General features: G+C 40.6%; 1 protein-coding gene across 1 annotated transcript in view; it reads left to right on the forward strand.

Annotated features, from left to right (window-relative positions):
• Window positions 1-21356: 21356 nt before the first annotated feature.
• The window catches only part of DKK2 (dickkopf Wnt signaling pathway inhibitor 2), a 38617-nt gene continuing 37728 nt past the window's right edge, over window positions 21357-22245 (forward strand). The window contains exon 1 of the mRNA XM_021525501.3: window positions 21357-21614. Coding sequence (XP_021381176.1) covers window positions 21357-21614 — 258 coding nt within the window. The remainder of the gene's footprint in view (window positions 21615-22245) is intronic.

The following is a 22245-nucleotide window of genomic DNA, read 5'->3' on the forward strand; positions in this document are numbered from 1 at the left end:
CTTGTGGGTCCCCTTCAACTCAGGAAATTCTGTGATTCCATGATAACTGCTCATTTTGTTGGCTTTTGCTGAGAGGTTTTTTGTGTCTCATGTATCTTCAGGAGACTAAAACACTCTGTGTAAGCTGCTGTACAGTATTTTTCATTTTTTCATGGCAAATAAAATGCTTGTTAAACCTCAAGTGCCTCTGTTAGGATGAAATTACATGTGAAGTTACAAGGCAGTATTTACATGACTTCCTCATGTGAATGAATGTATTGGTAACTTTATTCCAATAACAAATAAAGTCAAGACCTCTCAAGTGTTAGCCATAATCATGAAACCAGATTCTTTTATATGAGATTGTGGAGGTGTCAGAATTAAATTCTTGCAATTCAAAAGGGCAAGCATTTTAAACAATCTTAGAAGAAACCTGCACCACTTTTTCAAGCCTCCATTTAAGTATGCTTCTTACTAAAAGAGATTATATAATACTTGGACACATTAGAAGTCTAGTAAAGCAATTTTAATTTAGCAGCCAAGTGAAAAAAAAAAAATTAGTGTGCTTTCTGTTGGCAAACTGTAGCACTCAGGTATGGTCAGTTCTGGCAGTTCTAATCTAACACGCCTTAAGAAATACATTTAAACCTTTTTTTCTGCCACTTTTTTATTTTTCCTTTTTTTTTTTTCTTTTTCTTTTGTCTGTACATCCAGCTATAGGTGGTAGCTAACATAGCAAAGCATGTAATCAGGTGTAGTCAAAATTGCTGCCAGGGTGAGAAACCATAATCTCTTAAAGCTAGAATTATGAATTTTCATCTTGAGTTTTTCTTAAGCAGTGCTAAACACCTTCACAGCACTCCCAGCTCTGCTTCCAGTGGCATTCCTGGGACTTGATTTATCAATGGTAACAAACATAAACCTGGCTGAGAGCCTGTGATCCCAGTCAGCCTTCCCTGTACCAGCCATTGCATGGCCTTCTGACTCCAGCAGTTTCTTCTGCTCCCATGCTGCCCCCCAGTACTGCTGATGCTGCTGTCATCTGGCAGGGTCAATGACATCGTTGGCCAGCCCTGGTCTAAAATAACCCTCATTCTGCTTTCATTTGTGTAAGATTAATTTTGTAAACATTTTTGTTTGTGTAAAATTATTTTTTTTCCTTGGTTTTTCACATGGTCTTACGGAAAGCTGAACCAGCTCAGCTGAAAGATGTCATGGGAAGAAGGGAGGATGAGGAAGGAGTTGCCTAAACTGGCCCTGATGCTGAAAATTGAAAATCTAGGACTGGAGCTTCAGTGTATAGGTCTATAGCATGGTGGCTTAGCTGGCAAAGCAAATTTCCTTGTTCCTGCTCTGCCCCACCAGCATTCAGAGATTTTATGTAAGAAACTACAAAACAAATGCATGCTTTGTGTGCACTGAGGAGAGCAGCAGACTGGACCTCAGCTATAAGTGGTCCAAGCATTGCTGCATGGAGCCCTCTGGGAACTCATTTACCTTGCAATGCAAATTTGCACTCTTTTGCCTGCAGCCTGTGCTTTGCTTGTATTACAGGACTAAATATTGACCTTCTTAATTCCCTCTCTTTGTCACACTTGTTTATGGCTCAGAAGCAGCGCATGGAGGGTGGAGAAGCATGTGTTTTTTCCTGTTTGTATTAGCCATTTGGTCTAGATCAAGAAATATATGATCAATGTTTATTAAACATGATCAATTGCAGACAAGTAAGTTCACATCACTACCACTAACATTTTTCCATTTAAACTCTTAATTCTCCCTCTTGTGACCTCAAAAATGGGAATTTATTACAGTCTGCTAGCATTTGAACATTTCTAATGTTATAGACAGAGATTTGTGGATGTTCAGGGCCTAGAGGATCTCAAGCCAGACCAGCAGATAGCAGATCTGTTAATGTAAACTTTAGGGACTGTTTTTACAAAAATAAACACTAATTTCAATAAAAGCTGACTCTATTTTCAGGGTTACAGGCTAAAATGTGCCTGTACTGAGCTGTGTAACAAGCAGAGCATGTGGAAACTCCCATTGAATAAGCCAGACAAAGGACCAGCGAGACCTCTGGTCCAGTGCCGTGATTGTTTTTTAAGAACCTGAATCATATTATGCCTGGTGATTTGTTAAATTTGCATTCAAATTTGAGTTCAAAGCTGAAACTGTGGCCAGCCTAAAGTCACCTGGAGTTTTGCCTTTGACATCAAAGGGCCACACTTTTTATCCAGTTCCACTTTTTATCCAGTTGCTGAGTGATTTGAAGGAGCTCTTTTTGAGCTCCTCTGCAGAGACGGGTCTATTTGATGTACAGCTCTTCACCATGGCAGCAAAATCCTTTCTCGATGAAGTTTATGTGCTCCTCTCACTTATTCCTTCTCCTGAAGTTATAAATCTCTGTTTAGGGCACCAAAATCCTTTTCTGCAACAGCTGGTACTGATTTCAAGGATGCTTCAGGTAAAGAAAAAACATCAGCAGAGCAATATAATTCCTGTTGGCAGGCATCTTCCCCTAGATATTAAAAAAAGAGAGTAGATATTTTCTCTCTGTCGTGCTTGTTTTTTAGAAGAAAAAGCATTCAAGAAATACCACTTACATCCCCAAAGCAGTGACTAGAGACACTTGCCATCATCCTCCATCCTGTCTCTCTAGGAAATGTAGGACACATAGGAGAACTGCAGAAAATGATGATATGAAAGGATGCAAGACTTCCCTAGGGAGTGATAGGGTAGGTTCCTTTTCATGTGTTTTAAAAGTCACCTACAGTAACTCTTAGAACAATGCTGTCCCATTGCAGTCCTCATGGCTGAAATACCTAATATGCAAATAGCCAGGATACTTAATAATTTTCCTTCTTCCTTCTCTCCCCAAAACTCTTATGGAGGCCCTGGCTGTTCTCTTAGCTCAAATAATGTTTGACAGCTCAGAAACAAGACAAAAGACAACCTCTTTTTTTTTTTTTTTTTTTTTTTTTAATCCAGATAATTTAATACAATAAAGAAGCAAAGACATCAAAGCAAGGAAGTCATATACATTGTACAAAGCATTGGGAATCTGTTCTCTTTTCAAAATTTTGACATGTGCTATGTACTGTGGTTACAGCTATTAAGAAAATACAGACATCTTTCCATGCACTCCTCTTGCCATTTAAAACAATAATGTGAAATCTGTTTTGATGCTGCACAGAGACACACACAGAGCTTTATTGCTGGCTTTAGTGAAGGTGGGTACAATACGTTGGCCTTGTACTTCATTAGGGCAAGAGCATGGCAGTTCATGAGAGAATTGAGAGACATGCATTAGATTTATGACACAGTGCAAGTTTTTGTATGCAGACTGCTTTCTTGTTCCGTCTTCAGAGCTCTGCTTAACTTCTTTTGAAGCACATTTCATTATCCTTTATTGCCTGGGTGGGTGTTTTCAGAGATTTTCCTGCCCTACACCATAAGAGTTAGCAGGAATGTTATTGGGATGTAACATGGAAATGCAGGATCTGCTGTTATGATCTGCTCTTATGATCTCTCATATTTCAAGGGTACCACGTAAGCCTGCGCCAGTATCATCTCTAATCAGCTCAGCAGTTACTGAAACAGTTGGTAGAGGTGAGAAATGTTATAAAAATTTTTCAGAAAAGTCTCTTTTATGGATCAGGTGATCATAAGACCCCCAAGCTCCAATTTACCTTCAAGCAGTTAAATTATATACACATTGAACATAAGGACTTAACATAATTTAGTCCTTTTGGGAGGAGAGGATGAGCTGTAAGTTGTGTCTTCTACTGGGATTCCAAATACAATGTCCTGGCTTCTTAATTTTAGAAGTTGAGACTGAGCTATCTCAGTTACCAAGTTGATTATGTTAATAGGCTCAGGTTGTTTTAATTATCATTCCCATAACTGTTGTACAGCTGTGGGGAGATGGTTCTAGAAGATAAATAAATATTGAATTTATGAGAAGGGCTGGGATACAAGGTTTCAGATGGGGATGGATGAATGATGGTTATTGGGCTGTATTATTTAGCAGTTTATAAATTAATTGCTTTGCTCTATTATGTTGCCTGTCTGCAGGTTTAGGTGAAAATTTAAGTGTGAAAATAACATTTTCACACATATTTAATTGGCAGGAAGTATCAAATTCCAAAATCCTGCTTCTTGCTTAGGTAGGAATGTGAAACAACAAAACTGATATTAAAAATAAAAAGGTATTTGTGAAAATTATGTGTGAAAGCACCAGGTCAGGGCTCTCTTGAGAAGATTTCCAACTTCCTGAGTTATCTCAGGATCATGAACTTTCTAGTTTAGTAGGGGTAAGTGGAGATAGGAAAAGTTAATAGGCCATTTTTAATACAGGAGAGAAGCTTTTCTTTCCTATCAGGTGTAAGCGTAGTTGTACTTTCCCCTGAACACGTTCTGATCTCTGCTTCTGGTGAAAGCTTTGGAAATAAACATTCATCTCTTCTGAAGGCTTCTAATATGAACAGTAAAACTTTGTGGGTTTTTATCCCTTTGGTTATGAACCATGATGGGCTACACAAAGAAAGTAGACCATATTTGGTAAGGATCAGGCTTTGTTGCTAGCAAATTTTATTCATATAAATAATGTGTCTTATTGCTATAAAGTATTGGCTAAAGAGACAGGCTAGACATTGACTAAAGAGATAGGCATCCATCAACAACAAAACTGTGAACCAGACCAACGGAATATAAGCAAAGGAATGGAGTTGTTTTCATCTTGAATCTTTAGATGGATTCCTGAAATTATTTGGTGCTCTTCTAGTTGCTTAAGTTCCCATTGAACTTGGATTTGTCTTGATCTAGTCAATTCCAGACATTGTTACTTAATCTTTTACATATCCCAAGATGTCACTTGGATTACTAGCCAGACTTTTTTATGCTGTCAACCATAATTTCCCCTGGAATAACTGCTTTGCTGCATCCAGATAAACATCTTCATATGACAAACATTTATTGTTGCCCAACATGGAGAAATTCCATCTCCTACTCCAGTTGGGATGACAAGATTTTCAGACAGCAGTAGGAACTTCTAAGTAAACTCTTACATTAGGGATATAAACTCATATTAAAATCCTATTTATAATCTGCAGATATTCCTTATGGAAAGGGGATTTTAGGACTGATGCATCTCTTTGGGTTGGTGAGCCCATAATGTCAGGCTGAAATACATTCAAGCCACCTGCTAAGTGCACAGCTGAACCTAACACAGCTGAAGGAGGCCTTGAGGTAAATGTATGGGTCACAAGTTAATAGCTGGAAAATATGCCAAAGTCTAACAATTGGAAAAGATGTTTGCTATGCTGCTTTTTGGTATGAGGCTGATAAAATGGCAAAGGAGGGAGTAACAGTAACTTGAGTTGCATGACTGGATACAACAGTTCCTCATTTGTCACATGAAAAATTAAATTAACATTTCAAAAGGCATTTTATACTTTTCAGATGAGATTGGGATTCCAAATGTAATATATAATCTGTAAGTCAGAAGTTCACTTTTCAGATGTATTATGTCATTTTTGAGCATATCTAGAGAAATAGGATTAATTTGAAATTTCCCTCTATCTTTTTATTTGTTGCTGCTTTTAGTATAACCGTACTGCATTCTTTATTAATTATGGAGAACGATGATCATAAAACAAGAATCCCATATTCTGTGTATCTCCAATTTGTATCACAGGAATAGAATACTGCATTATTACCATTGGCAGTAGCAATAACAATTCTTATTCTTTTCATATGAATCAGGCTTTATTAGCATTAGGCCAAATATTATGGATTATGACATAGTAAGACTCTTTAAGCGTATGGGTAATTGCAGGGGCACAAATAAGCAAAAAAGAAACTGCAGTATACTTTGGGTAGCCCTGTGTTTTAATCCAATCTTGTAAAATTTCCAGCACATGTTAAACTTTGCTCATGTGAATGGTGCTGCTGCTGGCTAAGAGCTGAATTATCTATCCAGAACAAGAGCATGGCTTTAAGGGGGAGCTGCCAGCCTGTGGCACAGGAGGCACATGTGACCTGTGAAATATCTCCACATATCTGAGAGCCCCTGAAGTGTTAGCCTGGGACAAACCTGCTTGCTGCAAGCGCCATGTCCTCAACAGCAGGGCTCCATTTCCAAATAGCTACTGCCTTAAAGGGGACAGATGAGCCCTCTTAGAAGGACATGATAGGGAAGATCCTTTCCCAGGACCTAATTTTGGAAGACATTCAGAGACATGCCTCCATCCACTTTACTCAGTGGTGTGTAAGGAGGGAGGTTTTTTCTTTCCATAGGAGTTTTTTTTCTTTCAAAAACAGGGAAGAGCATATCCAAAACATGATGGTACTGTGTATATTAGTACATTTCTTACAGCTTCTGGGCATTTATTTATTAGGTTAGAAATCTTTTTTTTTTCCCCAAAGAAATCTGAAAACACTTAGGAAAATATTCTTGATATGCTGTGCCTTTGATAGTTAGCTGAAACAACAGGGCTTCAGTAGTTTCCAAGTCTAGCTTTGCTTTAAATGCTGCTGACTGGACGAAGTATTTCTATTCCCTAATTCAGAACATTTCCTTTCCTGGACTCAAAAAAGGAACTCTCAGAAAACTAGAAGGTGCAGAAAACTTGAGCATAAAACACGATGAATACCTTTGTGCAGCACATGGTCCTGTAAAGAAGCATCTCTTAAGCGAGGTGACCACTCTCCACCTACTGAGATGCAGTTGTTGTGTAGCTCACTAGAGGGCATGTGGCCGTGCTTTATAATCCTGAAGATAAAGAAATTATCTTTATTAGGGGGGGGTGGTTGGGGGTGGTTGGGGGGAAGAAAAAAATGTATGAACTAGATATTGCTCCACTGAAAGCAGAAAATGTTAAGAATTGTACTCACTGATTTCAATTACTCATGTGAGTACATTGTTGGAAAAATAAGTTTAGATTAGTCTTGCAGTATGCATATAATGGCTTTTCTTTACCAGGGAACGGAAGCAGAGGTATGTGCTGCAATTTACTCTGAATTCATTTTATCTTATTTTTTTTTCTTGCTATTTTTCCTGCTGGTTCTCTGGGAGAAAAAATGTAGATACCATAATGATCCCTTCTTATGGAAGCTGCCAGAAAAAGCAACTCAGATATTTGCTATAAATATTTCAGAATATCTAGCATTTCTATTTGTAACCACTTAATCTTGTACACATGTTAAAGGAAATCAAGTTTTAAAAACAATTATTTTAGATTTAAGTTTTCTTTAGGCAATAGAAACCAGAGGACCTGGTTATTTTTAATATGCCCCTACCTTGGAGCTTTAAAATATAGAGACATTTGGGTCAGTTGTTTTCATTTGCTGTATAAACAACCCCTAAATCTCCTGAATTTCCTAAGTATTTCCAGTTGTTTTCAGTTTTGGGGGTAAAAAAAGACATAATCCAAATAAGTCTAGCAAAACCAGTTTCCCCCTCATTTTTCGTGTCTTGTGGTAAGCCTGAGTGCAAAGCTCTTTGTCCTTTACAAGCGTGGTGAGTTTGCATTTGCTGAAGAGGACACAGTATGGATGCAGAATGAAATATGGCAGAGGACATTGCTTTGGGACACCTGGGCCAAATTCTGGACTGCTTCACTTAGCTTTTGTTTTAGTTCAAACCCTTACTAGTACAAACAGAACTTCGTTGAGCAGTGGCCTGTGTTTTGCCAACAGTTGCCTGTGTTTTGTTCCTCATCATCTCCTAACTCTAAGACCTAGATTTAGAAAGGAGCAAACAAACAACAACAAAAAAAAAAAAAAAAAAAAAATCCAGGAATTCTATAGGTGTAGGCAGTGAAGAGCATTGCAGAGGGACTCTATTGTTTGCTGAGGTTTTTTGTTGCCTCTCCCATCCTTGTCTAAGGAGGCAAGTGGTGAAATGTTTGTGTGGTCCATGACTGGCCACTGGAACCTGTCAGCTCCCCTCTGAAATGCAATTCAGTTGAAACACAGCTGCTCATTTTTTCTCCCTGACCCATGTCACTATCATGGCACTTCTCTAGCTTTTTTGTGTGCTCTGGGTACTAGTGTCTGGTTAGCATCCAGCCCCACCTAAGCTTCCAAATCTCTTTAATTTGCCTTCCATTCCTGATGTATGCACTGGTATTGTTCTGAGCTCACTCCTCTGCTCAGCCACTGCGTCACCCCAGATCTGCCTTCGCACAACTCCCATGGCTTTTGTCTCCTGCTCTGTTAGTGTAGCCTTTGTGAAGGGATAGCTCTGAATTTCATGAGGGAAAACCATAGTGCATCTGAGCAGAGAATATTAAAAGCAGAAGGGAGATAAAAAGCTAAACATTAGAATATGTTACCCTCCTTTATAATTTCTCAAGGTTCTCTATTTCAGCAGTGCCTACAGAAAGCTCCTGAAAGATGCCATGGCCGAGTCAGAGGAGAGTAGATCGCACTGTGGCTTCAATTGTAGCATAAAAAGATGGAAAGCACAAACATATGAGAACCAAATATCAGTGGCTATATACTCCTTTCATACCCTACATTTTGAATGACCTCCTGTTTGGGTCACAACCTGTGGTGACCCCTGGGCTGCATGCTGGTGGATTTGAAACAGAGAGTGTAAGGGTCACACTGGTGCTGCTAGCAGCCAAGGTGGGGCAGCTGTTGGGGCAAACCACAAAGCCTCTTGGCTAGCAGGGCTTTCTGCTGCAGCCAGGAGCAGCCAGCCTGCTCACAAATAGCTCTTGGTGGTTCATGAGACATTGCCCTGTGCTCACCTTGTCACATCTGCCACCTGGAGAAGGGATGTGAAGCTGGCAGGTGGCTTGGCAACAGCAATGTCAAATAAAAATCTGCTCTGGGAGATAGGACAGTGGTGGCAGAGCCTCTGCAGAGCATATTTGTCATGTAAGAAAAGTCCCTGGCTATATTCTCCATCTCGTCTGCATTAAGACAGAAAACAGCTGGGGTTAAGCTGAGGTACTTCAAAATTGTATGTAAAATCAGCTAGTTGCACTAATGAAGGGCTGGTACCAACCATCTCCTGACATTACCTTACATTCTCATTCTGAGAACACAACAAACCTGATGCTGTTCAGCCATAATTAAGAAAAAAAGAGTAAACTAAAGCAGTCTCTCTGCTGAAGAAAATTAATTTGATGCATCAAAGTAGCAACAAAACTTTTTTTTTTCCCTATATTTTTTCCCTTACTAAAGAACCTATTCTGCATCTGCCATGAAGATTTGGATGGTGGATTGAGATCACACTGAAAGTCAGGGTGGCCTACATCAGAAAAGTTGCATTTCACAGAACATTTGCTATTGATATGTTGGGAAAGTGTCAGACTTGTGGGAGGACTGGAGAGTATTTGCATGATACATTAATAAGAAACAGTTTAGTATACTAGATTACTAAAGCATGGTTAATTTTGAAGCCAAAGCCCACACATTCTTAACTTTGTTTCCCAGCTGAAGAGCCAGTGTGCTCTCATGTATTGTACAGAAACTGGAGTGTTGTTCTTTGAAAGCAAACTCAATGTTTAGAAAATCCAAAATTCAGCTAACAGCTCAGCATATAGGCATCACACAGGGTGTTATTTAAGCTGCAATGGAGAAATGTCAGTACAGTCAGTATCTGTATTTGCAGTATGTGTGTTTTGGAAAAGCAGGTTACATAGGTTCTTTCTTTACAAGTCTTCTGAAACTGAGATAGATTCATTTGTTTCATTTGAGGTTCAGTATGTGACAGGGTGATGGGAGGTCTGCTCAACAGTTCCTAGAGACTTTAATGTGCTAGTTTTGATGGGGAACTGCCTTTTGAGACTGCATTCATCCTCTCAGGAACATTTTGAACCAAAATTTTATGAACTTCAGAATTTAATTTACTTTAACCAAGTTTGCTGTACCCAGCTACTGTACTTGTCTTCTGCAAGCATTACTCGTCTTTCCCACCTTGAGAAAAGAACTTGGCCTATGGAAATGTATGTTTTCTAGAGCTATTTTTAAATATGATATTGAAAACGTGGTCCTATTTCCTATGATCATATGAAGAATTAGAACTAGAGTAGATTAAGTTTCTTCTCATTTTAATCAATGCAATCTAAAAATATACAACCTCCAAGTCAAAACTGGGGTGGCATTGCTGCTGGAGAATGAAAAAGCTATCAAAAGCTACTGTGATTAGCTGGTCATCTGTAAATTTAGTGTTTAGGAGCAGAGAGGTAATAATGTCAAAGTCAGAGAGATATTGCATGTGAGTAAGTTTTAATCATCTGGATTGATTTTTTATTATTATTTTTTGGGAAGGATTTTTCTCTCTGATAATGAAAGCATGGCAACAGTGGCTTTCATTGAAGCAGCAGAGCTCCACCATCCAGATCCTTCATGCTGAGCTTGTGCCTTACAGTTAATGTCACTGTTGCTCTTGAGTTTGGTAATGGTGTCCCCTCAAAAGTGCCTTAGATTCTTGCTCCTTTGGTATGTTAGATTTTTTACATTCCTGTCTGAAAAATACCTAACTCTGGGAATAACCATCTGGACTGCTTTGATGATTTCTTGCTGACCATGTGGGTTGTGTGTGGTAGCAGATAGAAAAATCCAGTCTCTTAGCCACTAAATAATAAATAGTACCATGCAATTTGGAAGGGTGTTTTTTCCACAGAGCTCCTGGCTCCTGCCCCAGAGATACTGAGTTGATGATCATCTGTAAACTGGTGGGGACAGAGATAACAAAAAACTATAATAAAACCATGTGAATGTTAAATTTTAATGTTAAAAAATAATAAAATAGGTATATCAGTAAACCCAAATTATTTTTTCTTTGATTATGCACAGAATCCCTGTGAAGAACCTTCTCTTCTTCAGTTTTAGATAAAGTGGTTTTATCACAATAGTGTTCTTCTGATGTATGGAGGCATGGATATAAAAGATTTTTTCAGTAAACATATACAGTATTTAAGTATTTATGTCAGAATTGATGCTTTGCTTTAATAAGAATTATAAGTAGAAATTAGCACTTTATTTTTTTTATTCATCATTCCCCTTGTTTCAATGTTGCGGGCTACTTACTGTTTTTTTGTGAAAAATTCCTAACCAAGGAAGACTAAGATTTAGCATGTCTCAGTACCATATTGGTTTTCATTTGGTATGTAAAATTGGGAAGATAGCATAGCCTAGACATAGAGTATAGGGTAGAAGTGAGATATTCTTTCTCACTAGAAATCAGAGCCAACTCTAGGCAGATACATAGTAGTAAAAAATTGGAGATTGGAAAATGTAAGTTAAATGTCCAAAGTTGACCAGACTGGTGAAGAAAACCAGAGTCAATGTATTCAGCTGCAGGTTTGAAGCCTTGGGGACACCACCTGCACTGCTGTGTCCATCTCTGGGGTCCCCACCACAGGAAGGAGATAGACCTGTTGGAGTGAGTCCAAAGGAGGGGCCACAAAGTTGATTGGAGGGATGGAGCACCTCTTGAATGATGAAAGGATGAGAGAATTGGGATTGCTCAACCCAAACCAGTCTGTGATCCTGTGATTCTATTTAAACTCTTCTCATCCCCCATAAACCATACTTAGATTATTATCTGGTTTACTTTTTGTGTTGACTCTCTTAGTATTCATTCAGTTTCTTAGATTTTTCTCCCTAAGAATTTGAATTCAACTGTTTTAATAATTAATTTTCTTTCTACTGATACTTTATGCAAAATTGAGATGGCTAGTAGCACCTTTTGTTACAGTCAATCTTTTCATGGGGATTCCAAACCTATTATTATTGAACTGGGTAATATGAGTGATTTTAGTACCTTTTGTGTGAGGACACACGTTCATATTTTAGACTGTAAACTAATGCTTCAAACCTCTAGGGAAGAATAAGGGATCAAGTCTGGGCTGAAAGAATCAGACACTTGACATGAGAATCATTCTAAAACCTAACATTTTAATGTTTCCATTAATTCATTATGTTGTGCTCTGAAAAAAAAGGAAAGTCATATTCAAAGATCAAAGTCTACATACCTTTCTACACACAAACTAGCATTTAATCTAGATTATATATGTAAATAAAGTTGCAACTAGCTCCTAAGACATAAAAAGCAAAGGTCAGATGATGGAAATAAAGGGAAAAACTTGTAAGTCTGTTCTGCATTTCTTGGCAGCTAATATACTCAGTATTCTGGTATTTGTTATGTAGAAAAATAGAGCTGCCTATTGTGGATAACAGCAAATAAGGCAAAGGACAAGTTTTGTTCCTCTTGTAACTCCATCAGTGTCAATGCACTTAAACCAGGAATTAATTTGGCAGGGGTCTCTGAGTCACCCGCTGAGGTTCAAGTGCTAACTTCTTCTAAGGCCCAGAGAAGTTATGCTGAGTAGGGCTGGCAGAAAGGTTCAATTAACCCTTTCAGCTGGAAAACTGGGACAGAGCAGGCTCTGGAGCACAGTGATAGAAGGAGCCAAGCCTTGGGAAGAAAGCTAAGGCTGAGGTTTACATAGTCATTGTCTTTGAATTACCAAAGGCCGGAGTGAGGCTGGGTTACCAAATGCCAGAATGGGAGTAAATTTAGATGCTCCCAGGATTGTTTGTCCTTTGAGCAGTGAAGCAAGCTCCCTTCTAACTAGAAAACTGGGCTGCACACCAAAAGGGAGAGCCTCCCTTTTCTTCCCCTTCTCACCTTTATTTGTCATTTTCCTAGACCGAGAGAAAAATGGGGAAATACCTACAGCCAGGGAGCTGAGTATAAATATATACTGGCAAGAGGAAAACTGCAGCACATTGTTCTGACCTGTAACCATTGAGCTTCACAGTTGCTCTCCATCACCTCTGCATTAAGCCAGGAATGAAGCCTGCATAGTTCACTAAATGACTATCCTAATTTTACCTTCTTCAAAGATTTTAGGGAGAAAAATATACAATAATCCTGCATTTTGCTCCTACTTTATTTAGCAGCTATTTAGACAATATCTTTAAAACAATATGGACTGAATTCCTTATTTTTTTGTTGTCCAGTTTCAGTGACAGATCAAAGAGATGGGTATCTTTGTTGCTACCTTGAGGTTCTTTTTTCTCTGCTATGCAAGCAGAAAAATCAAATACAATTGTATTAACCTGTTAGTAGAACAGATTTTCAGTCTTTTTAATGAACTAACCATTCAGCATAAATTCTTATATTGTGGAAAAGGAATTTTTGCCCTGTCATATTATCTCCTGATTCAAAAGCAATATACTTGTGGTACAAAAACTGGGGTGGGGGGTGGGGGGAGGTGGAGTGAGAAGGGTTTATAAAGAAGCTTATTTTAAAATATTGATATCTTTATTTTTTAGGTATTTTTTTAAAATAAAGACAGGGTGAAAATTTAACAGTCATACAGAGAAGGAAGCAACCTCAGTTATTTACAAACAGAGGGCCTGCTGTTACCCTGAGAATGGGATTTTTATTACAGCCTCTAGATACACCATCCTAGCTCCAAACCCATATATAAGGTAGGTTTGAAAGCCAAAGCATATGAACAAAGATATTTTTACATTTGGTCTTTTATACAGTCTTCAGTTGTGACTGCTGAGGACAACATGAAATCTGTTTATCAGAGAATATGAAATAAATGTAATAAACAACAATCAGTTTTTTCAGTCCTTATTATAACTAAGGTTGCACAACCATTTCCATTCTAACTCTTTTTAACTTCATAATTTTCTTCTGCTTTCATTTCAGAGGAGGGAATTTTCCTTACAGTTATTTTTCTTTGGAAACTTTGAGTAACTTGGCTCAATATTGCTAAAAATATTGCAAAGAAAATGGGTGTATGTAGGTTTGCTAATTATAGATATTTTTCTTGCTTTAACAACTCTTCAACATATGCAGCGGGGGTGGGGAGAGAGGCTGAAATTTCAGCTATTTCCATATCAAGCCAGCCGCCTTTCTGAGCTACCGCGGATTAATGTTTTGGTTTGTAAGTTGTGATCCTCTGGAAAACCACGTGCTGAGCATTCCCAGTGTAGCTCACATACATCCTCCCCATGGCTCTTGGTGCTGGGGAAAGCTCTGGTGGGGCCAGCAGCATGTGGCTGGCCCCCATCAGCTCCTGTCAGGGAGACTGGGGAGTTTAGCTCGTAGTCTCCCAGGGGTGGGACCTGCCCCTTCATTGTGTTTGGCTGAAACGTTCCTTTTGGAAAGAACCTCTTTGTCTGATCAATGCTAAAATACTTTGGGAGTGTGGTGACATTTAGTTCTCTGACATGGTGAAGGTGTTTTGGAGAAAATAATGAAATGGCTTGAATTAATTAAGATGACCTATTATTACACTGGCTTTTGAAGCAATGTTTATCAATGGTTATTAATTTTGATGGGCTGGGAGCGCTTTGTCATCCTTCCAAGAAGTTGGTTATTCCTGTTCCAAAGGGTTAATTGTTGTCAGAGAAGCTGATTGAAATCCTGGACTGTGAGCAGCCAAGCTGGCCACAGCACACTGTGTTGTGAATTAGCTCTGACACCATCCTGGACTGTTTTAATCAGGGAAAGGAGTTATTTATGAGGAATAACTGTAACATTCAGTACTCATCTTTTTCAAAAAAATATCAGTAGGAGAAAAAACATAAATAAGGATTTCAAAACAGTTTTATTGCATCATTTGCCTTCCTGCTCACGAGGCGCATGGCGTTAGGAATTAGACCCAAAAATACAGGAATCAAAGGACGTGCTATTTCTCCTGCCGTTTCCGTGCCCGGGGTTGCACGCTGTGAGCCTGCCTCTCTCCAGGCTGCGGTTGTGCCCCTGCTCGGGCTGCAGCCGGAGCCTCCCGCCGCCACTCAGCCGGGTCAGGCGGCGACTGCACCGGCGGCTGCGCTCGCTGACAGCTCTGGGGCGAGGGCAACCTTTGGAGAGGAAGAGGTGAGCTGGGGCTGCTTGATGTGGCCAGGCAGGACGTCAGCGGGGGATGCTCCGCCAGCCAGCGGCGGTGAGGCGGCAGCCGGCGGGGCCGGCCGGGCCGCGCTCCCGGCCGGCAGTGCCACCGCTGCCAGCACCGACTGCGCGTCCCAGCGCTGCGCCGAGGGATGGCGGAGGAGGAGTCTGCCCTCCCCTGGCCCTCGGTCCCAGCAAATGCAGCAGGGTCTCCACGGCGCTCCTGGCTCGCAGGGCTATGGCTGCGGCTTTCACACAACATCTGCCAGGAGGGAGAGAGGAGGAGGCGCAGGCAGACAGTTCCCGGGGCAGGAGTCCCACCTATGGACTTGAGTGCAACGTGGCATAAGCTCTAATGAGGGGTTTCCTCGTGGTAATACAGAAATGTTACCTGTGGTGGCCATGGGTTGTATTACTGTGGATTTCTGGACACCCATGTCATGTCTCCAGGCCCCAGCTTGTCCTCCGAGTGCTTTGCTGGGGCCACATCCCAGGCCATGAGATGTTTCATGGAAGTGCTGGGCTGGGAGCACCCTGCTGCCCTTGGTCCCCATTCCACCACCAGTGCCTGTACGCTCTTGCCCTTCTACTGCTGTGCAAAGCCTTTTCTGCTGAGAGGGTTTGGTTGTGAGCTAAATTGATAAATTATGAAAAAAGGAAGTCAATGAACCCAAAAGTCATCCCCAAGGAGAGAAGGAAGACAGAAGGGAAAGGAAGAGATCCTTAATGTACTTTGAAAAAAATAATATTGTTGAGCTGTAGCCTTAGCAAAAACTAGTTATTGTTTGATGATCCTGATTGAATTTTTTAGTCAGAACTTAAATAAAAGACAGAGTGGGCCCCAGGAGCAGTGCTAGGAGAGATTTGGCCATATCCAGATTGTTAGAGTTTATGTGAGGGGCAGTGAAAATTCAGTGCAGCTGGTAAACCTAAAAAATAATAACAAAAAACAATACACCTCTGTGTAATAGAATGTCTTTTGTATGACAAGTTTTCCTAAATGCTTTATATAGAATTAAAAACAGATTTAATTTGAAGAACAGGTAACTTTGTTTGTTTAAAGGAAAGAAAAACATAGGACATTAGAGTTAACTAAAGCTGGTGTAAATCAAAAAGGGTTCAACTAAAGTCACATGGCTTAAAGCATAGATGCTGTAAAATACACAGGATTGTAATCGGGCCCATAATATTTTACATTTACAATGTGTAATTTTGCTCCTTTGGAGCAGGTCAGGTGAAGGATCTCCTCATTACATCCTATTTCCCTTTTGTCTTTAAATTTGGCCTATTAATTTTTTGCATTCCTTCATTTCTTGCTTTTGTCTTGACTTCTGCTTGATTCTGCCTTTTCCAAATATTTAATATTTTAAAACTTTCAGAGTCAAAGGAGGGGGAAGGAGACAAAAGGTTTCTTTTCTTTTCCGTGTCTCTCCTGACACCTTCCCCACACCAAATCCTATTCTCCTCCCAAAAAAAAAATGAAAAAAGGCCTACAATTAACTTAATGGAACTCCCTTCCAAAAAGAAAAACAAAGAGATAGTAGAAAAGGAGTCAAAATATTGATATTTTTCAATTGAAATACTCCAGATTTAAAAAAATTTTATGCCTTTTTTTTTTTTTTTTTTTGTCAAGAATAAGTTGAATAACTGGAAGAATTCTACAAAACTTTTGTTTGCTTAAGGCCACTCAATTCTCTCATCAAATTTGTAAACAAGCTTAATTAAAAAAAGCACCAAAGCATTTGTGAAATAGAAGTATATGTCTGAACCATTTAAACCTCCAACATTTATTCAGGGAATGAATACCAGGTTTAGAAATAAAGAGAATCTCTGTGGTGTGTCTCCTCTCCATGGGTGCAAGTGAGACAAATTAAAACCCCTATGTTTCTTACATAAAGCATGCTAGTTTAGCTCGAAAGAGATACAAATGCAGACTTCTGTATTGCAATAAATATGGTTTTTATAATGAAAGGAAAACTGAACACTTGTGGCCTGCTGATGTAGTTCTCAGTGTTTGCACTGGAGGTCTCACTGGCATTTAATGAGCTTGGCTCTCTTGGCTGTCAGGCTTCTGTGCCTGGGTTGTAACCAGCTCAGACTCTCTCTCCTTCTTCCTAGTGGAATTCTTCAGGAAGAAACAGCAGTTAATGTGGAACATACCCTGAATCGAGGGATAAGTCCCACCTCTGGAGGATCCCAGGAAGATTTGTAGTTATGTGTGCAATGGTGAGGAGCAGATTCAGTCCCTGCAGGACGGTACTTGGTGAGAGATTTCTTGTGACCTTCCCACATGTGATGTAGGATTTGCCATTGACTCTGGTTTTTTTGGGTAGTGCTGCTCCCATTATTCTGTATGGTTACTTGCAAAGTGTATTTTGGGCACAAAATACTGGATTGCTCTGGGTGGTTTGACAAACCACACACAAAGTATGTGGGCCTTAGCTTCTTCAGAATAAGCATCCAAACTTAGTGGAGAACTTAGAGGTAAACTGTGTTCCTGCATGACCTCTGGTGTGACAACCTCTGCTTAGTGCACTCCATGCACTTGGTTCTCTTGTAGCGGAGCACCATGGAGAAACAAAATGAGCCCTGTGGCATTTTAATGTTTTAGAAGTTCTTGATGTTTCTCAAAACCTAAGCTGCAGTGGCACAGTCATAAATCTGAAACACAGAGATGCTTCTTGATATTTTTGCCTCCATACTATTTTATTTAAGTGGATATTATGAAATAAGTCTGTGTACAGGCTCTGAGGTGCATCAGGGCTGCTGTAACGAGGAGCATAGGAAATGTACACATCAGTTTGGAAGACTGTATTTGACTGGTTTGAAGTAGAAAAGGCATGGGTTGAATGCTAGTTAAAAGTGGGGGAAAAAACACCAAAACAAAAAACTCCCAATCAGACTACCAAGTAGCTTGTTTCTCTACAAGTATCATGATTTTGTTAAGGGAACAAAAACAAAAGCTCCTCCCTAACAGAGATTAAGTGCTCTGCCCATCTACTTCTGCTTTCTGTGGTCTTGAGCATCCTGTTGGTCTGGCAGCAGCTGCCCTGCAGTGAAGTGGGTTGTTGCTTCCTCTGGAGGGAAATGTCTGTCAGGGTAATAAAGCAAAACCTGTTTCCATTTCCTCAGAGATGCTGTGAAATATCTTCCCTTCAGAGCAGTGAGTCACAAGATAGGTCCTGCCCTGTTGTAAAGTTACCCATTTCTATTCCCACTAAATTTAAATTCATGCCCAGAAACTTAGTTGAATACAACTGACTGATGAACTTCAATGAATCTGGACAGATTGACAAAATGAGTTTGGGGCACCTGTTCTGAGATAGCTGAAAAGCTTTGATATTCCATCCCAGTTTTCTTCAAATTTCTAAATGTTATGGATATACAAGGACTTTGTTATTTATATCCAAAGACTTGTAATGTGGCTTGCATTTTCCATTTATTAATGTAAGTAAAAATTTTAATAAGACATATATTTAATTAATTTAGACAGAGTCTACTTACTATTTGATCCTTTAGGTGCTGTGTGCCTCTTTTATTACTGCCCATGTCCATTTATTTCAAGAAGAGCTGTATGATATTTACATGAGGTCATTGTATTGTGTTTTTACTGTCATGAATTCTCTTTGCTTATATCATCAAATTATTTTGTTCTGTGGTGGAAATACTCTACAAAAATGAAACTTTGGTGGATAATATTCTACCACTGACTTAAAAATTTGTGTTCATTCCTGGGTAAGAGAAGCAGGTGAGATAAGAATTTTCCATGATATTACCTATTAGAGCTTTTCCTGTAGGTATGGATAGTTGTTTGCTTTTGGGTTTAGGAGGGCTGAAGCACCATGAGGCCTGGTGGCAAAAGCCAAGTCAAAAACAATCCAAAAAGCCTGGCTTATATCTCTCTCCTATGAAGTAGCAAATTCCTTTCTGATTTTTTGTAAACATTTCCTTAAAAACGTCTTCAAGCATTACTGAGGATTAAGTCAGAAAGGTAATTTTAGTTTATTTGAAGCTGCCTGCACAAAGATAGGAAAAAAAAAAGGAAATGCTATGAAGTATAGAAACTTGACGGGGTTTTTTTTCATTCTTTGCTCTTTGCCAAGCTAAGTACAAAAAAAAATTTAAATTTTTGAACCTAAGTTTTTTAAATCAAGTCCAATAAAATTTCTTCCAGTTTCAAACCCAGTAAACACAAACTCATCTGAAGCCTGAGTCAGAACAAGTACCATACTCTGCAGAAGAGTTTAAAACTCAGTCTTGGCACTGACAAGTCATTTCCGTTGTTCCTTATTTAAAAAAAAAAATAGTAGTAATCTCCTGAGGAGATAATTTGATAAGGAAGATAAAATATCCCAAAACTGCCCCAGGAGATGTATTTAAATTCTCTCAAACAATTTTAAGCTTTGAGCTGTGGATAAAGACAAATTACTCCAATCTTCACAAGGTGCTCTGTTTAATATAATGAGGTTAGGACACATTGCTAGCAGTCACATGACGCTAGCTAGACAACACTTGACAAACCTTTTCCAAGGTGGTGTGGTTCCTGGGGCATTCCTGCAGAGAGCTCCCATGTCCCCAGCCTGGCTCCTGCTCACTTGGAGGGAGCAGCAGCTCTGGAGGCCAAAACGGTGTCTTGGCTCCTTTCTGGTTTTTCTTGCCTTGGCAACTGCCGTTTGCACAGCGTTTAATTTAGAATAAATGAAATTTCAAAGTGCACATATTGTCTTGTTCCCCCCTTTCTGCTATGTAAAGGGCCAGAGTAAGAGGAGATGATTGATAGATTAGAGGAGGGATCCTCCATAAGAGGGAAAAACATGGCAATTCTCTCCACTGTTCCCAGACAAGGTAGTGTTCATACAAGAACACGTGGGACAGCAAGAATGCTGTTCCATTCACCATCTTTTGTTCCCTCCACCCCACTTTCGCATGCCATGGGGAAGGACAAGGCTTGTAGCTGTTCCATGGCAGTAACTGAGTGCCTAATGGTGATGTTCTCTGTTTCATTCTAGATCTTTTGCAGGGAGAAGTTAAGAGCTGTACTATTCTGCTAATTTGATGCTTTGTGTCCCTGTGTATCTTCCTGTTTCTGAAACACGCTGTTTTGGTGCTGCAGCCAGGTGAGATGTTGGATGGTGTGAGTGTAGTTCATAGCACTGGATTTTTTATTACAATCGGATGTGTGCAAATGTCAAGGAAATTGAGAAGGTGGATACGAAGAAAGTGTCTTAGGTTGATGTTGGCACTGTGGTATTGACTAGGGGCAGGTGTGGAAGAGTGCAGCTTCTTGGGGCTGCACTCTTTTTTTTCTATCTTTGTGCAGCTTTTAAGGGCTGGACGTGCCCTTAACTTGGACATCGCTGGCTCGGGCAGCAGGTTGGGCAGGATTCGCTCGCCGGCCCCGCTGCCTCCCAGCTCTGCGGGTATGACGGGCGGCGCGTCCGAGCGTTTCGGGGAGCTCGCCACGCGTCCCAGAGCGGCAGCCCGGGCTCGGGGAAGGGGCTCGGCGGGGCTGAGCCCCGGCGGGGCCGGGCGAGGCAGGAGCCGAGCCGGGAGCGGAGCACGCCCGGCCCGGGCTGACCCCGCCGCAGGGATGGGGAACCCGCCAGGCTCGAGCAAAGCGGGGACGGAAGGCGCTGCGCCATCCCCGGGGATGGGGATTGCGAGCTGCGGAGCGAGAGACTTCGAGTGCGAGGGGGAGCAGCGCAGGAAGCCCGACCGGGGCTCTGCCTCCCCTGCCGGGTCCCGCCGCCGGTGGGGCCGGTCCCGGGGCTGCCCCGCCGCCGGATGCCCAGAACCCCTCGCCTCGCACCGGCCGGGCTGCAGGAGGAGGAGGAGAGGAGGAGGAGGAGGAAGAGTAGGAGGAGACCGGGCGCTTTCACTCCTGCTGACTGCTGAGGCAAAAGGCAGAAAAAGGAGGAGGGGAATAAAAAGTAAAGAGGAGGGAGAGAGAGTGAAAGAAAACTAAGCCCAGCTTTTGCCGGTGCTGCTTGGATTGGATCTGGTTTGAGTTTCCTCTCTGCTGGCTTGAGCAGCGAGAGAAGGAGGAGTGGGGGGAAGTAACTCTCTCACTCTTTCTCTGAAGCTTTAGCAAACGTGCTGGTGCCTGTGCTGGCGGGGAGCTGCCCGGGTGCAGTCTCCTCGCAGCTTATTGCTCTCAGTTTCTAGAGAACTGCCTGGACTTCTCGAGGACCTGGAGGAAAAAGGCATCACAGACCTGACAGTTGCTCACTGCCTATAGACTTATCACTTTTTTTTTTTTTTTTTTTTCCTAGGGGATTCTTTTTTAAAAAAGTATTTTTCTCCCGTGTCTCAGAACAGCAGTTCCTTGGGTGGCTCTGAAATCCATTGCTTCCTTAACAACTTTGGGAGATATTTTTAAAAACTTTTTCCCTCCTCTCTTCTGTTTTCATAGCAAAAAAAAAAAAAAAAAAAAAAAAAAAAAAAAAAAAAAAATAGAAAAGAGAAAAGGAGAAAAAAAGATAATCCTTTTGGGGGAGGGGAGATGATCGTGCTGATGTGGAATAAGTGCTCCTGCTGTCTCCTCTTACTAGCCGCGGTCCTGATCGTGGAGAGCTCCCAGCTAGACAGCTCCAGCTCCAAGGTGAACTCCATCAAGTCCACCCTGATGGGGGAGGCTCCAACTCAGGCAACCAACAGATCTGCAGGCATCCACCAGGGACTGATGCTTGCTAGCAGTAAGAAGGGCAAAATGCTAGAGCAGATGGGAAAACCTCCCAAGCACTATCACCGGCAAGGAGAGGTAGGACATTGCTTCATTGCTTGAATGTCTGTCCGTGTGCTGTATGTAAATAATTGATGGTCTTCCCCCTCACATTCTTTTCAGAGCTTTAATGTGCTAAATTAATTAATTTACTGCACTGGGCTTTCCTGCGATTATATAATCTCATAATAGATGTTAAGAGCGGTGCAAGTGGGAGGTTTAAACCATTCATCTGTATGGTTAATAACTGATGGAAGAAAGAGCAACATAAAAAACTATCATCTTCAGCATTTCTTTTTTTGACTCCTTCAAAAGGCTGCCAGAAGCAAAGGAAGAAATTTCATGTTAACTTTCAAGGCAGTAAATGAATTGAATTTGAATAGGTGAGGAAAATTTGAACATGAAGTAAAAATTCACAGCAGTGTAACAAACTTGGTTTTAGAAATCGCATCTGGCAAGTTGATTTCTGGTATCTTTATCCTTGGTGAGAATAAAAAAGCATGCTATCTCTGTGGTAGACTTTATGGTACAGTCCTTTGATTAATAAGACAGAAAACGAATTCTAGGTTCCTTGTCCAGAATATCCTTCAGTGATTGTAGAAGTTTTGTTTGGCTATGGGAGTTTGAATGTAAAGAAGATAGAAAAGGTTATATATATATTAAAAAAAAA

The sequence above is a fragment of the Lonchura striata genome, chromosome 4 (genome assembly GCF_046129695.1).
Source record: "Lonchura striata isolate bLonStr1 chromosome 4, bLonStr1.mat, whole genome shotgun sequence".
Classification (NCBI taxonomy): Eukaryota; Metazoa; Chordata; class Aves; order Passeriformes; family Estrildidae; genus Lonchura; species Lonchura striata.